Below are 17,103 nucleotides of genomic sequence, written 5' to 3'. Positions count from 1 at the left end.
AATTTTAGTTCTGTTTCAGTCTTTTGGTCCAGAGACAGACAATCTTTTATACTCAAAAATACAAATGTATAGTCATACAAAATTATAAAGATATATACGTATAAAATATTAATAGGATCATTATACAATGTGTATTCTAGAAGAAACGATTTTATTGCAAAGAAATCAAATAATCACTTATATACTATTTGTCTGTTGCACATGTACCTGTGAAAAAAATGCAATAAACACAATACAATACAATACAATTTTAACGCTTCACTTCACCTCAATGCTGATGCCACTTTTACGACTCTTGTGGCTTTTTATACTGCGACTTGTCCTCTTCCTACTATTCTACTGCTTGTATAACTATACAACAGCTACTCATAATCCTCTGATTGTTGGCTGTCCTTGCTAACATGTGCTTTACCAGTAGCCAATACGTTACGGAGGCTCTCAACAAGATTTAATAACGAAAAAAAGAGGATAAAACTATTCTTACCTATTAAAGGTTATTCCCAGTTTCCTTGGATGACATTGTGTCCAACTGTGGCAATCACAATAACAGGCATCCTTCTTACTTCCGTTTTTAAATATCAAGTGCTTTGTTCCACAGTAGCTTTTGTAAATAAAGATGTATTGCCTGGTACTAAAATGCAATCTGGAAGAATGACTGACATTTGCCCCCACTAGTTTAGCCACGCCGAAGTCACGGACCTTAAAGGGGCGTGTCATACCTATCCGTTCAAATCTGTGGTATAAAGCCTGCAAACTAAAATAAATTTGTTTTCGCGAGTGACGTAAGGCGCACGCACGTTCTTTGTTTTGCCGTGTCACGCAGGGAATTGTGGATATTTGAATTGTGAATTACTATATAATTTAAGTTTTTTATGGTATAATAAAACTCATTCTCTCCTCGTTTGATTTCTACAGAAGCGCGTTTAACTCCATCGGCCACCGTACTTTCATGATCCTAGCTAATGTGTTTTGGTTCTTTAGTGAACGGTGGAGCTTAGCTTTCCGCTTTATTTTCCATGTACTATACTTGCTAGTATTATAACCGCGCAATGTCGGACCTTAGCTATGTGTCATTGCCGCAATGGGACGCAGGCTGTAGAAAAATTCGTTATATTTACTTGGTTAACGAGTCGTCTTTTACACTCGCAGACTCAGAATGTCACCAAAAGGTTCGTGGAGCTGCCGTGTACACAATTGAACGATAAACACGGTCGTAATTGTGCATGTAAATGAAAGAAAACCTTTTCATATTCAATTTCAGTATTTTACAAGTGCCGTCAAGCGATTAGTTTTTAACTAATTAATCGCAAAAAATTCCGTAATTAATTGCGATAATCACATTTAACGACTATTTTTGTGAAGCTTTTAGCGGGTATTAACTTGAATAACATCTTGAAATTAATGTAAAATCACCAAATATGAGGTGTATTTTAAAATCAGAGACAGTTCTAATAACTTTCTTTGATCCTTGAATACGATCTAAATCGAGTCATTTTTACAGGAATTTTTCACTCATTAGTGATGGTTTGCAATTTAAGCAGGGTGATTTGTTCTGAGATGATGTGGTAAAGGTGTACAGCTAATATGGCACAGTGTTTGCATTTGCCTTTGCAAGATATGCAAATTATTTTTGAAGTAAGTAAAACGGAGTTAAAATATTTAATCATGTGAATTTTTTATTTAAATGAATCTCTCTCTTTATTTTAGACAGCCCTAATATATATATATATATATATATATATAGACACAATTAGAAAAAAAGGATTTGTATAGCTAATCAGAAGACCATCTTCAGTCTGCTAAGGTTCTGAAAAATATTTATTATTTTTTTTTACAGATTTTGTTTCAAACTTTATAAAGAGTCGATAACTTATTTTCTTTCAGGGGGTGGTTCCTCTCTTTCTCGGTGCTGACTTATTAGCCAACACAGATGTACGCGCTGAGAATCATCCCAGGCTTCACGCCAAATTTTCCAGGAAAGGCCTTGCCACCAAAATCCATTTCTCATCCGGTAAACAAAATAAAACAAATGAATCCCAGCGGGTTTGGTGACACCAGGTGTGAAATGTGTCTTTTGTTTTGTCAGCCTTCAGGTTCTGCGGGTTGAAAGTGGCTGCGTCCAACGGCCTGTGGTTCTACACCATTCACGGGCTTTTCCGCATCGCATTTGAGATGTATGTCAAGCGGGAGCAGCTGGCGATAATGGATAACTTCCAGGTAGGAATGGATCACATAATTGTGGTGATGGTTTTAGTGGGGACTGTCACTTACACTGGTAGTGTATTTAAAGAGCTAATTATAAAAAAAAAAGGCAAAAATTCAGCTGAATTTTCTCCAGTTTGTAATGTAAAGCAGTCAAATGTTCTGCCTGTAATTTTTAACTGTTACCTAACGTGCCCCCTGTTGCAGAATTTGTGGAAATCTCAGATGAGCGACAGCCCACTGAAGAGCAGTTACATCCTTTGTGCACAGCTTGACCGAATGGATGGCGATTGTGGAATGCCCAATAAACAATCACCTGAGCAACCAGAGAACACAAGTAGGGACATGTCATCAGATCACTCTTACTCCACACAGCAGAGCTCTCAAACCTTATCCCAATTTGGTCATAAGCTCCAGAGCCTAAGTCACAAACTTGCAGCCAAAAACTTCTCGGAGCATCACTTGGAGCCGGCCCTGCTCTTCTTGGAACACGCTGAGCGCTGCCTGGATGGGACAGCAGAGGGGCAGGACGCGGCAGAGACAGCGCTGGCCGGCTGGCTGGGCGGCCGCTTTGCCGCAGCCCACACAGACATCAGCCAGCGGGTAGAGGCCTTCAAGGAGAGCCACATCCAGAGGATTGGGGAACTGCCGCCGGCCGAGGAGCTGGCTGGGCAGCTGTTCCCGGACGCCATGCGGACGCTACTGCTGAACTGGATGGGGCTGAGCCGGGAGGAGGACTGGGCCAAGAGGCGAAGCGAGTACCCCATCCTGCTCCTCATCTTGGAGTTTGCTAACCACAATCTCATCACAGGCGTGGCACATGTGCTCTACTCCACTCTCATTTGCAAGTAGTTTCCTTGTAGCATTGAAGTGACAGAAAAGCTTAACTCAGAACTACTCTTGGACCAAGCCTCTGACTTTATTCTTGTTTTCACAAAAAGACTAAGATCCTAGATGGTTTTTTTTTTCATACATTTAATTTGGTTAGGAATCCAACATGCCTGCTTTACTTTTTCATTGGGGAGATTGAGGAATTGGAATTTTGGAGTACACACACAATTTTGTTTAAAAAGAAGTTTGCAATTCTGCATTTTTTTGGAAGAACTGCACGAGGAAGAGGGACTAGTCGTTGCACATACGTGACAAAAGCTATTTAGGTTATACTTAAATAATTTTGCAATTTTCAGCAGTAAAAACCCATTATTTTGTCTATCATGAATTTGACATTTTTCATGTACAATTATCACATCTAAAAACACATTTTCCACTTGCAATAGACAGAAAACAATGTCAGGAAACAACTAATCAATGCTCACCCGATGTTGACAAGCATTTTGAGTTTAAAGAGGCAACATGTTTTTGAAGGTAGTAATTGTACATGAAAAACAATGACATCAAATTCTTTATAGGCAAACTAAATAACTTTTTACTGCCAAGATAGAAAAAAAGTTTTTACTCATTCCCTTGAGTGTATGCGTTACCAGTGTGATCTGTGATCTATCCTTTGTTTATTGAACATTTTAAGCAAACATTTTTGTAACTTCAATGGAGCTGTTACATGTTCTAAGGTTGCTTATAACAAAATTTGTCTTGCAACACAAAGCAAAAAAAATAAGTGAAAACTTTTGTAACTGGTAAACTGGTGCACACTTATAAATGAAAAGAGTCGAAGAAAACCTTCTGACAGTAATTTATTTGGTGTGCAGTGGAATATAAGGTTGATCACTCCCATGCTATTTGTGACAGATGTGGAGCAGGAGCAGACACCTTTTACCTATTAGGGGACATACTAAATAAAAAATACAACGCTACAACCAAACAAATTTTATGTAATAAGATTTTTGTGGGTTCAAATTTTTACGTTTTTTTTCCAACTGTTTTGAGGTTTTCATGGGTATTAGATTCAATTTTTTTTTTATTTCTTTGGTAAGAGGCTCATCAGTTTCCACACACACACACTCAAAATGTTCGGCATATTGGGCTGTTAGATGAAACTTCAGAATGAACCTAAAGTGCACTATAACCTTTCCATAAGAAGTTAATGACCTTCTTTTGACTTTTCTCGCACATCCAACAGTTCCAATGTTTTAGTACTTTTTACTGAACTTTTGTGCTTCGGCTCTTTGTCAGATTAATTCACAAATGTTTGATTCATGAATCAATTTAGACATTTCCAAGGACGTTAACTTTCTGTAACCATCAGTCTCTCTGTTTCAAAAATAGAGACTGGAACCTGAAAATGTTATAGTGGATTCACCCAAAAGGCCAATATTCCAAACATTTTGGGGCTACTGTAGTTTCAATTTCCATGTGTAAAAAAAAAAATATATATATACTACCACAGCTCTTTTCCAAAGCAGCATTGCCCATTTCAAGTGATGTATGCATTGATAGGACTTCTTGTTATTAACACCATCCTCCAGGAATAATTTACAACAAAGTCCTGCGCAGACCACTAAATGGAATCCATTCCGCGAGAAAATGCAGAGGAGAAGCCGAGGCCCATGCCGCGCTGGGTGTGGGTCTGTGATCGGGCCATCTCATACTGGACGTCCAGGTTGCGGAACATTTCCTCCTGTTTCTGGAGGGTCTTCAGGCCTTCGTCGTTGAGTGGTTTGGACGCTTCCCCCTCGTCATCAGCCTGGCGGGATCAACGGCGGGACTTGTAATAGGTCAACAACGTAGAAACGTGTGTGGGGGGGGGGGGGAACGCTTACCTTAATGCCCATTAATTTGCGAAATTTGACATTTTGGTCCTTGTTGCCAAAGTTGAGATTCTCCCACAACTCAGCCGTCTGGGACTTGTCCTGGAAAATGACCAATTCGGCACATACCATTGGAAAAATAAACAGGAACAACACAAAGCAACATTACAAGGTGTCGTTTTAGGTCACTGATGGCAAGAAAGAGGAAAAAGTGCATAGACAAGCACCACAGGATTTTTTTTTATATAAAAAAATTATCCTGACTATATATATAAAAAGATTACAGCATTTTACAACCATATGGCACGCTTATGTTTTAAAATCTTCTCTAAAGAGGGCGGGGTGCCTCAAAATGCGGCACGTCTTTTAAATAAATGAAAGATAGAAATTACAAGATTAGAGTGGAATGACCAAATGTTGCTGGAGGTGCTAAGGACTGTGTACATTTTGGACAATCACTTGAAACAGCGTTGGACAAAAACCTTGACTTAATGATTCACATGTTGCTTCACCACACAGTCCATCTTACCCCATCTTTCTTGCCCTGCCAAAGCTTCTTGCGCTTCTTCTCCTGCTCTGCAAACTTGGAGGGGTTGACTGCGGACGGGTTGTAGTAGCTGGGCACGGCCACGCCCGTCGCAGCCAGCGTCCTTGCCTGCAACGCCGCCATCTGCGCCGCCATGGCGATCTGCGGCGTCACCTGTGTGCCCGATGCCAGCAGGGCAGCCACGTCGAGGGCGTGGTTGGATGAAGTGGCCACGGACGAGACGGCAGGTGGGTCGGCTGCGGCAGTCACCGGAGGGGTCGCTGGGAAACAATAAATGCCAGATTCGTGTTGCCTAATTAGTCTACGTCTGAGCGCGAGTAACTTGGGACTTACAGCAGATCTTGCTTTTTTTTTTTTAAATTTTTTATTAATGGTTCCATTTTTTTTACCCCAATTTCAATCAAGTTGCGGTGTATCTGAAGTTTAGAAATAAAAAAAAAAGAACGCCCAAACTATAGGACAACTAAGTCAACATAACGTAAAACGGCAACAATTTAGCGGCCTCACCTCCAATAACCTCCTGCTGACGTTTTTCTAACAACTCCTTCTCCTTCTGCTCCTGGAGCTTCTTGGCTCGCTCTAACCTGCAAAAGACGAGCATCAGGCAAAGTTTGTCAATCAAAATATTAGACTTCCGATTCAATTTCTGGCATGCGACCTTGAGATTTTTTTCATGCCTCCTGTTACAGTGGAAAGGACCACCAAATATTCAGCTCTTACCTTCTGGCTAGCGCCTCTTGTGCGTCCATGGCTGTGTTGCGACCCCGAAAGATTGGAGGATTAGCTGACCCGCTTCGACTCCTCTTGCGCACCTTTTCGCTCTTTTTCTTTCGCTCTCTGGTGTGAGGAGAATTATTCATTGGGTCATAAATTAAATGTAATAATTTTCATATGCTTGGGCACACCTGCTCCTGCTGCGACTCCTGCTACGGTACCGGTGTTTGGACCTGGAGCGCGACCGAGAGCGAGCCCTCCTCTTCTTGTCACGGCTGTGGGACCGTGAGGATCGCCGCCTGTCCCGGCTCCTGCTACGATGCCGCCTGATGGGGACAATACACCAGTTTTAATTAAGCTACAAGCGTGGTCACTGAAGCCAAGTATCAGCTGTACTTAAAAGCAATAATCACAGGCCAGGCTAACCTCTCACGCGAGTGTGATCGGGACGAACTGCGATCCCTGGGGGACCTCCTGTCTTTGCGCCGCGACCGCTCGTCACCGTCCTCGGCTGAGAGCCTCTCGTGATGCTCGTCCACTTGCTTGTACGATTTGGACGGCTTCTCCAGCTCTCTTTTTCGTGCCTGTTTGAAGAAGAAGTGGGTCTCTTTCAGGAAAATAGTGCAACAAAGAGAGTTAGTACCATGGCTTGCAAGGGCATCAATTGCTTGTACATTGAGAAAATATAACAAAATAATTGGAGTATACTCTTTAAATATATTTGGACCCGTCATACAGCAGCACTTCCTAGTCAATGTATCCACCTCACAATCATGGACTATTGTAGTATGACACTGTACTACAGTGTCCATTTGATTGGATACAAGACAGCACTTTATACATATTAACTTGTCATATAAAGGTACATTAGAATTTAAAAAAACACATGAAAGGTGAGAAAGATATGAATGTGTTTGAATAGCAAATAGTTACCTGTCCCCGTAGTAGACATATTATTTTGCTATGTCAGCAGGCTCCTCTGTTCAGTCTCTTCGTGCTTTAGCACGCTGAGTGTGATTTATTATAGAAATGTTATCATGTGGTCTATGCACACAATTTGAAAAAAGATATAGCTAATCACCACAGAATATGGTTGCAAATAACACATATCCAAGGATGAAATCTCAAACCCACGCTCATCTATTCCTTTCTGACTGATTTTTGTCCATCTCACTCTCACCCAACCTTTGTATTAACTGTTTATACCCAAAATATGTACAGAGCATTTAGAAAATACTCAAAACACTTTAGTTTTGCCACATTTTTTTTGTTCATTTGAAGCATGGAATAAAGCCTGAACAAAATGTGGTACAAATGAAATGCTGCAAATACATTCTAAATGCCCTCTATATGACCCCAATAACAATATGGCAGCTATATATAAATGGTCCATGGTTAGGGACCACTGATCAAATACTCACCAAGGTCACCTAATTAACGACCACTAATGACTGACGCGCATCAAAAAGTCACACTTTAAAATGTGCTTTTAATTCAAATGAATGAAGCGAGTGAGTAGTTACCTCTTTGCTCCTGCTACGACTCCGCCTGTGCTTCCTGTTCCCTGGAAAATTACAAGAGCGGAGCAAATTATTAGAATGCGTGCTTGAAGCTTCGAAAATGCTTGTTTTACAACTCACTGACAGTTCTCTGATTTTCTGGCTGTTTATGTTGCTACATAGGGCTGGGCGATATGACCTAAAATCAATATCGCGATAAATTGGGCACTTTTACCTCGATAACGATAAATGCGCGATAAATTCCCCCTGAGGACCAAAATCAAAATAAATGCAGGGAATGCATATTAACTGCTTTTTTTTTATTGACCAACTGGTACACATTACTTTCAATGAAAAATAAAAGTACAAAAATCATTTGAAAAACATTCAAACTAGCTTGCTTTGCATGACTTGAACAATGTCACAAAGAACAGGAGAAAAAGGGTACCTCTCACAAAATCTTTTTCTGCAAATATATTGTGCCGAGATGCTGTAATGCCATTTGCAAAGGCCTAGATTTGTGTAAATGTATTTTGTAAACAATATAAATAATGCCATGTGCAAAGGCGCTAGTCGCGTGTAAACAAAATGCTAAATAAAATGAAAAAAATGTCCATGGAATGCCAATGCGAAATAAACGCGTGTGCTTCATCAGGAAAATGAGCCGTCTCGAGTACTCTGGTGCGCGGTCGCCACTTGTCGTCTATGTACTGCACATTCAGGCTCAAACAGGGATCCATGTTGCGACTCGACCACAACTCGGATGTGGATGCAAAATGCTTGACATGTCTCCGCTCCCGTCCCGATGTTGTCCATATAGGGAAGTGCGGCTTGCAACAAATATTTTCGTACCTCTTGTCGGCTACGTTCATGAGGCGTTTAAATCATGTGCGCTCCACTGTAACGAGAGGAGCTATATCTTTAGAGCTATGTGCTAGGCTATCGCCTCCACCACTGAGACGTTTTCTCGTATGCTGTCGCCTCCGTTATGGGCTGTTGTCACTTGTTCAACCTTGCTTCTCACTTTGAACTTTTAGCACAAGCTCCAAGTCAACAGCGTGGTTGTGTTGTGGGTGGTGAAAAAGAAAAGGTTGGACGCGCTGTTACAGGTGCTTACGACGCACTTTGTAGTTCATGTTCTTTTGCTCAAACATCATCTTTATGGAACCCAAAACATTTCCAAGCGACAGATGTTGAATTTCTTTTCGGGGCAAGGGCGACAGGAACAACTTCAACTGACGTTACTTCGTCTGCAGCCGTGTCAGCCGCTTCAGGATTTGAATCGCCAGCTCCGAACGCATCTTCTGTTTACATTCTTCTACAGCGCATGAGTCACGTGACTACAAGCGCTGGAGCCGTCTGAAAGAGGCATGAACTTCGCCGCAGACAGAAAAGAACTTTCTTTTTCTTTTTTAGACACCAAATTTACAGACAAGGGCAAAATTATGTCGGTCACTGTAATACATTTCGGTAACGGTAAATTTTCGGCTTATCGCCCAGCCCGATTGCTACACTTGCAAAACCGAAGCCAATGTTTGCATAATTGCTCTGATGCATTCAGAATTTTCTCTCAGCTACACAATTGCTAGAATTTCAAATTTAGCATCTCTCTGGTTTCTACACCAATAACTAGTAGGGTTTGCCATTAATCGGCCAGCCTATTTAATTGGCCCAATATAGTGTTTTTGAAATGTCATTTGCTCATTTTGTTCAACATTAACAGATTACCCAATGAGACAAAACAGAATGACATTTAAACAAACAAAAATGGCCATTCTTTGTCGATTGTTGTTGCTGCGAAATTAAATTAAGTATTGTAAAACAATCACATTCTCTGCATGTAATTCATATCTTTATTGTTGTAAGCATTAAAGGACCAAAACAGAAGTTATTTTAAGATTTTTTTTTTTTTAATCAGTCGAATGATTGATGATCCTAATTCAATTCTGCAAAATATTGGAATTGGCCTAAAAAAATTCACAATAACTAGTGTAAATGTAATCTTGACGGGCAAAACACAAAGCCAATGTTTCTGCTATGACCGCCTAAAATATGAGATGTGCTGTTACTCACGTTTTCGGTCCCTGGAGCGAGACCTAGATCGTGAATGGTGGTGTTTGGAGCTTCTGGGCGATCTGGAGGATTCCATGTTGTGCCTTTTGTTGTGATGTACCGGCGAGTTTGTGCTTATATTGTCTACAGACTCGCCACTTGCCTGAAATTTGGACGCACACGCGCGCGCGCACACACACGCACACACACACACACACACACACACGCATATTGGTGGCAAATCAGTGTGGATCACTGGGCTACAACAGACAAGTTATTGTGCACATTGAATCTTGAAATCAAGATTCATATTCATGCATTGACTACATTTATTTACTAGCTCAATATGGGTGCTGTGACTTCCTGCATGATAGACAGAATGTTATTTTATTTCAATTACATCCTTCTCCATTCTCTCATATGCCCATGAAGACGCAATGGCTTAAAGTATATATGTTGAGGAGGTTTATAGTAATGCTTACTATGTATTAATGGTGTTAAAATGTAATCCAAAAAAATGCAGCTTTGTCAAAGACGACATGCTTTGACATGTGACAAAGCGTCTCTGTCTTCATTTTGAAGTAATTTCATGGCAAAGAAAATAAAGGAGTATAAGAAATGTGATTCAATGTTACAGGGCATCATGCGCATATCATGTTTGGTCAGTAACTTCACTATGTTGCTTATGAACGGCATACATTTTTATGCGCTAAATCTATCACGAAATTCATTCGTTAATGCTCTCTGCATATTTTTTGTACTTGAAAATCCCTCGCGATTGTAAAGTTAAACAAATACGAAAGGACATAGCGTAAGCAAAGCATAACTATCGAATGTTCTGCTGTTAATCAAATCATTGCTGCAAACGCTATGGAACCAAAACAGTTATTTAATTCATCACATATGTTTTCCTACTAAATATCGGGTAAAAAAATCCTCATGTCAAGGTTTCACTGCACAGCCGCATTATTTACTTAATCACTGACTGCTAATTCACATTGCCGAATGCGAGGCTGGTCATTTAAAAGTGCAACACGGGTATTTTAAGTGAAACTTTTTCATGTTTAACAATGTATATAGTTTCCTTAGTAGCACGTTTGTGCCTTACAAGAAACACATACGACGATTTAACGAACTGAATCGCATTTATTTGTCTTCAGCAAAACGACCAACAACCAACTACAGAGCCAAACTAAAGGACACTTGAAGATATTATTAGTTTTAAAAAAAGCACTAACGCTGAGGTAGGCCATTAATACAGGCTAGCTACTTGGCGTAACTAACTAGGCCTCTACGTTCAAAATAAATCCATTATTTGCCATTTTAAGAACCACGTCTAAATAACACGGTAAAGTCGACGATACAGTCATTGCGGTGATGTAGTGTCAGTGTATGGCGGAAATGGCGTTTTGTAAATTGACTTACAGACATAATGGTGGCGAGCTCTTTGTATACGGTCAGCTTTTCGTCGACGCCAGAATGCGACTCAAATGCTAATCTGGTTTAGCTAGCGAGCCGTGAATCTGAACTGAGCGGGGTTGCCAGGTTTCGTAAAGAAAAGCCCCCTACTTTTGCTCAGTTGTTGGTGTAATAACTAGTTAGCAGTAATTACAAGGTATGTAGCAATCTGCATGCGTATAAATACATTAAACAATTCAAATGAGAAGAACTATTTTCTGACCTTTTTGTCCTAATAACATTTTACAACACTACAAAACACTGAAACCAACATAACATGGCATCCTCCTTTATTTGCTTTAAAAGCACGTGTGTAAAGAGCTACAATAGAAAGTAGCACGTTGTACTGTTTAAATATGGACTAGATCTGGATTTTTATCGAGAACTCCTCCATTTGGGCCAGAATCTCATCCCATTGATCTCAGCCACGTGTTGAACGTCGTAGCTGATGAAGCCAACGGAAGTGTACATCATGCTCAACAAGCAGAGACATTATGCCGAGGTCACCAAAATGGGCCTCCTGGACGCATCGGTTGTGCCATTTTACACAACCGCCGTAAAGTCAGCCTCCACTGGAAAAGACGGAAGTCAATCAAGCCACTCCTAATTTCTTTCATACTAGTACTAGGCATTACGGTAACGGGTAACTGACAAGCGCTAAAAGCCACTAAGAGAATAGAAGCATGCTACTACCCTGATCTGGACGCCAATGCTTCGGGTTGAAAATAATACTATTAAATAAACATGGTTAATTTAAATCTTGAGATGCATTAAAAAATAAAATAAATTTGAAATATACATATATGTCTGAACGCATACCTTAGTTTATGTGTGTTTTATAATCTTTGTTGTTTTTCTTGTGTTTGCTATCAGAAACTAAACACTTGCAAATTGTCACTGATTTCCTTTATTGATACTAATTTTTTTCACCACTTTAAAATTGTTGAACCGGACTGTAATTCATGCAATTTCCATTGTTATTTGGGTTATACCAATTATTACGTATCTGGTTGTCTCAAAGTCCATAATTCGTTCATTATTTAATGATATCTTAGTTTGTGTTCGGGGTTATTGGTGTGAGGAAATTGTTATCTATGTAATAGTGGCTAGATTCACTTTGGAAAAAGAGGCAGGCTGTTATTTTCTTTACATAGCCTTTACCCAAAAAAATAAATCCACGAGAATCTAGTTTATGTAGTTGTTAAATCCATATTATTATTATTATTATTATTATTATCGTAATAAAATAACTACTTTTTTAAGACCATCAATTAAAACGTCAGGGTTGAATTGCTGAAACGCAATTGGGCAAATGAATGCAATGTGACTTCAACTAGCAACGTCATTGGTTGAAATTACTTTTATGACGTTACAGAGAAGCAAGTATCGATTCACCACATGAAACTTGACCAATTTTGAGTCCAATAGTAAACATTACAGTTACTGGTCAATTAAAAAACGCACAAAATGAGTTGCAATACGAAATGCTGTATGCGCGGCTTTTAAATTAATTCAACACTTGCGTCATCGAGTCACAGTCATGGTCATCGGACGAGGCAGTCATATTTTACGCGCATGTGCAGTTCATTGTTGTGATGTTCGCTTGATCAACATGTCTGCCTCCATGGTACGAGCGACCGTCCGAGCGGTCAGTAAAAGAAAGATACTTCCCACAAGAGCTGCTCTCACTTTGGTAAGAACAATAACCTTTACTAGTAAATATGCGCAGAGCAGTTTGTAACTATAGGAAACTGTTTTGCGTATAACTATTATGTAGCTAAGCTAAACTAGCAGGCGCCTGTGACGTAATGTCAATACATGCCAAATACAACTAGGTTGGAAATGTCACTTTTGTTTTTGATGACCTTGGTGACCATGGGCATGTATTGAACTATTTGCCGGTCTGAAGTCGCCACCTGAAACTGGGTAACTACCCGATTTAGCTGTTCTTACTATTTGTTTTGTAACACCATTCGTAGTGTCGCTTGTTATTTGTTTTGTGTACGCCATACATAGTGTAGTGTTAACTAAATGCGTGAATTGTCCTGACAAAGTCACGCTGTCGTTATTATACGCCATTAGTTATTTGCAAGCAATGCACCCAGGATGTATTATGCTGACGTCATCGACGTGGAAGTAAGGCATTACTTTTTTTTTGGCTGCGGTCAGAAAGCGTAGTTTCTTTGCGCTTCCTGCCGCAGTTTTGCGATTTATTGAGGTATGTGTGTGAATAGATCGAACATTCGTTTGTCTTCCCAAAAAAAGTTGATTAAGATAACGTCAGAGCACCACCATGCCGCTTATGTTTGTAGTACTCATTCGAATGCAATTTCTGGATCTTTAAGAAAGCGTTGGCTAATGTGCAAATACTGCCATCAGTACTCACCAAAATTCTCCCAAGTATTCACATTTTAGGGCGTTTCCCTCTTCATAGAGACGTTCTTTAAAAGCTGATGTCACTATTGAGAGAATCTTGTTGTCCATAAAATACAAAATATTGGGGCAATATTTTTAGAGGTTGATGTGGCCATAAGTAGCGTATCGTATATGTTTTTGGTACGAGGGAATGACTGCTGCCCAAAGTGACAGACTACCTCAGTGGCCTCTGCACTTCTTATTTACAAACACATGTTTTTTTTCTCAGTCACGCTGTGATTTTCTGTCACCATCAATCAACAAACGTGCCATCACTGTTTCTTTATATTTCAAACGTCTTAGTGACAAGCAACTCAACTTTAATGTTTCACAACAGGGTGGGGGGTGATTGATGGGCCGGTCGAAATCCCACGTCCGGCCGTGCTTAGTCCATTTTTTTTTTAAACCTTCTCGTCCTCCTGCCATTGTCCCAAGAATGGGTGTGCGTCCAGGAGTCCATCCCTGGGATGGAATGCCCATCTTTTGTCGCCGTCATTTCAAAAGTGTATGTGTGTCAGTCCAATTTCATGGAGGTCTGCAGAAATGGCATAATTGTGCTGTTGAGAAGCTTGAAATTGTGGGCATTCTTACAATTTTACATTTGATAATTGATTAGTTGTTGATTAATTATTGCACCTCTAGAATTATACGCATTTTAAGCAACCATATTGTTTTATTGTGTTATTTAAAAATTATTCAGGCAATTATGCTATAATGCTAACAATAGTATAAAATTACAGCTATCCAAGCTGTCTAAATGAAGAAATTCTGCGGAGGAAAAAAAAAAAAAATCATATCATAGTAAAATAGTTGTGAATAAAAAAGTTAAAAGGCTTATTGTTTTTCAAATGAAAATAATGTTGTATTGTTTTATTTGTGAGTTCTAAATTATGATTCTTTTTTTTCCCTAGACACCGTCTGCTGTGAACAAGATCCGATGTTTGTTGCAGGACAAGCCGGAATATGTAAGTAACGTTGTCTATGTTTCATAAGCATTGTATGGCCCAAGAAGCAAGGGAAATGACCGCTGATAAGAAAACGCTGCTTTTGTGCCTAAGCCTCTGTGTTTCTTCCCAGATTGGTTTGAAAGTTGGTGTTAGAACGCGTGGCTGCAACGGGCTGACATACACATTGGACTACACCAAGCAGAAGGAGAATTCTGATGAGGAGGTGCAGCAGAATGGTGAGCTTTCTTTTCCCCCTCCTTTATGAGTTGTAGTTGATTTTTCTTCAGTTTCTTTTTTTAATGTTCATACTGCCGCTGGTGTACAGTGTATATCTCACTGATTCAGCTGAGACTTTTGTCTTGATTACCATTTATAAAACATTTTCTGAACATTCTCACGTTATATATTTTTTTAGTTTTTACTTTTTCTTCATTGAACACATTTAACGGAAATGTTGATGTCTTAATGCTTTAAGTCTTAGAATCAGAATGCCCTCTATTGTCATTATACTCAGTGTACAACTAGATTGGAGAAATTAAAATAGTCAACAGTCACAGTGTTAGAAGTTATGGACATTTGAACATAATAAATGTTGCAGCATATTAACTTTTTCAGTGCTAGCCATTTTGAAAAATGAGCCTTGAATGGGTTGATTTCACCCAAATCACCTATTATGGACCACAAACTCAGGAAACAAGCTTTTTATTAAAATAATTATTTCATGCACAACACAACTTTTATGGTAATAATTTTTACTTTAGTGACACCTCAAATATCTTAACTGTCCATTTTTCGGTAAAATACCAACAATAATGAGAATGTCCTTTTGATGGCGGAATAATGTATTTACAAGTCGTCATTAGTGTAACAATTTTACATTTAACTAACTTTACAATTTGCATTCCATTCCAATCGCTGTAGTGTGTGTGCGTATGTGCCATGCGTGTTTGTATGTAGTTTACGTCTGTTTAATCCCTTCCTTATATTCTATTTAATTATACTTAAAGCTTTCACTAGAGAATCGTTTTAGAGTTGATTATTCAAATGACTCTGCCATCCATCGCATTATTATTATTTTTTTTTAATTAAGTATATTGTAAAATGCAGTTTTTTCCTCCTTGTGCACCACTGCAGGCGTGAGGGTGTTTATCGCCAAGAAAGCCCAGCTGACTCTCCTGGGGACTGAGATGGACTTCGTGGAGTCCAAGCTGTCCAGTGAATTTGTTTTCAACAATCCCAACATCAAGGGCACGTGTGGGTGCGGAGAGAGCTTCAACATCTGAGCGCACCCACCTTCCCAAATAATGTCCCGTCCAAAACCAACAAAAAGAAAATGAAAAAAAGACTCCACATGGACCATGGAGCCAGTCTTTTGACCACTGCAGTCTACACACACACATGCTTGTGAAGCTACAGCGTAATGCACACTATTTTAATCGCACCCCTTGGTTTGATTTTCTCCTACTTCTGATGTGTGTCATTTTATTTTGGACTCCTTATCTCCAAACTCGCAAGGACCGCGCTAGTATTTTTTTCATTGTAGTGGCAGCCCTGCTTTAGCGATACGCACATTATTGTAGATTTTTACATGACTTCATGATGTCTTGAAAACTGCATTGTCAGTTTTGTCTACTGAAAGAGACAAAGCATATTTATCTCTATGTGTAAATATAAAAGAGTGTGAATGTTATAAGAACCACAAAAGTGCACAATAAAGCAATGTAGAAACTTGGCCTATGCATCACATGAGTGTGAGGTTGCTGAATGAGAAATTATTTTTTCCCCTAATGACAATAAAACACAATAAAATACAATAATCACCTAAAAAACACAATTCAATTCAATACAGTGATGCTCAGTTTAGGGAAATAATATTTTTAAACGTTTTCTTTTTAGAGTTACTGTCTTTTCTAAAGAAATAAGTCTTTATTACGGTTAAGATTTTGTTTAGCAATTTCCTGGAATCCGTGCCCGAAAGTCCGAATCCACGCCCGTGTTATTAAATGCATCACAAGGTAACATACTGTCTTGAACGCAGCACGCTCAACCTTGCTGCGTGACGTCAACTCGATTGAGTGGCGGAGGAGGAGAGCATGAGAAATTATTTTTTCCCCTAATGACAATAAAACACACAAAAAAATACAATAATCACCTAAAAAACACAATTCAATTCAATACAGTGATGCTCAGTTTAGGGAAATAATATTTTTAAACGTTTTCTTTTTAGAGTTACTGTCTTTTCTAAAGAAAGAAGTCTTCATTGCGGTTAAGATTTTGTTTAGCAATTTCCTGGAATCCGTGCCCGAAAGTCCGAATCCACGCCCGTGTTATTAAATGCATCACAAGGTAACATACTGTCTTGAACGCAGCACGCTCAACCTTGCTGCGTGACGTCAACTCGATTGAGTGGCGGAGGAGGAGAGCATGAGAAATTATTTTTTCCCCTAATGACAATAAAACACACAAAAAAATACAATAATCACCTAAAAAACACAATTCAATTCAATACAGTGATGCTCAGTTTAGGGAAATAATATTTTTAAACGTTTTCTTTTTAGAGTTAC

General features: G+C 39.3%; 3 protein-coding genes across 6 annotated transcripts; 2 read left to right on the top strand and 1 right to left on the bottom strand.

Annotated features, from left to right (window-relative positions):
* The first annotated feature begins 811 nt into the window (after positions 1-811).
* LOC148344123 (uncharacterized) lies at positions 812-4,471 on the top strand. Its single transcript, XM_088293530.1, has 4 exons — positions 812-1,169; positions 1,885-2,011; positions 2,087-2,217; positions 2,410-4,471. Exons 1-4 carry the CDS (start codon positions 1,050-1,052, stop codon positions 3,052-3,054), a joined length of 1,023 nt encoding a protein of 340 aa, XP_088149656.1. The 5' UTR covers positions 812-1,049; the 3' UTR covers positions 3,055-4,471.
* rsrc2 (arginine/serine-rich coiled-coil 2) lies at positions 3,877-11,294 on the bottom strand. 4 transcript variants are annotated; one of them, XM_088293504.1, is made up of 10 exons: positions 11,145-11,294; positions 9,741-9,882; positions 7,692-7,732; positions 6,595-6,752; positions 6,360-6,494; positions 6,175-6,291; positions 5,962-6,038; positions 5,437-5,714; positions 4,920-5,009; positions 3,877-4,843 (listed from the first exon to the last, which is right to left on the bottom strand). In XM_088293504.1, exons 1-10 carry the CDS (start codon positions 11,148-11,150, stop codon positions 4,658-4,660), a joined length of 1,230 nt encoding a protein of 409 aa, XP_088149630.1. In that variant the 5' UTR covers positions 11,151-11,294; the 3' UTR covers positions 3,877-4,657. The 4 variants fall into 4 exon arrangements, with proteins under 4 accessions (XP_088149630.1, XP_088149643.1, XP_088149635.1 ...); XM_088293517.1 differs by lacking the exon at positions 11,145-11,294 and adding an exon at positions 7,102-7,175 and having other exon boundaries at positions 6,595-6,775; positions 9,741-9,845; XM_088293509.1 differs by lacking the exons at positions 7,692-7,732; positions 9,741-9,882; positions 11,145-11,294 and adding an exon at positions 7,102-7,628 and having other exon boundaries at positions 6,595-6,775.
* Positions 11,295-12,683: 1,389 nt separating this feature from the next.
* On the top strand, positions 12,684-16,271 carry isca1 (iron-sulfur cluster assembly 1). The gene is made up of 4 exons (XM_088305542.1): positions 12,684-12,870; positions 14,504-14,557; positions 14,670-14,775; positions 15,674-16,271. Exons 1-4 carry the CDS (start codon positions 12,718-12,720, stop codon positions 15,820-15,822), a joined length of 462 nt encoding a protein of 153 aa, XP_088161668.1. The 5' UTR covers positions 12,684-12,717; the 3' UTR covers positions 15,823-16,271.
* Positions 16,272-17,103: the final 832 nt, after the last annotated feature.

The sequence above is a fragment of the Idiotropiscis lumnitzeri genome, chromosome 1 (assembly GCF_059441095.1).
Source record: "Idiotropiscis lumnitzeri isolate Australia: NSW breed Sydney's pygmy pipehorse chromosome 1, RoL_Ilum_1.0, whole genome shotgun sequence".
Lineage (NCBI taxonomy): Eukaryota > Metazoa > Chordata > Actinopteri > Syngnathiformes > Syngnathidae > Idiotropiscis > Idiotropiscis lumnitzeri.
This window is presented reverse-complemented; position numbering and strand designations above follow the sequence as displayed.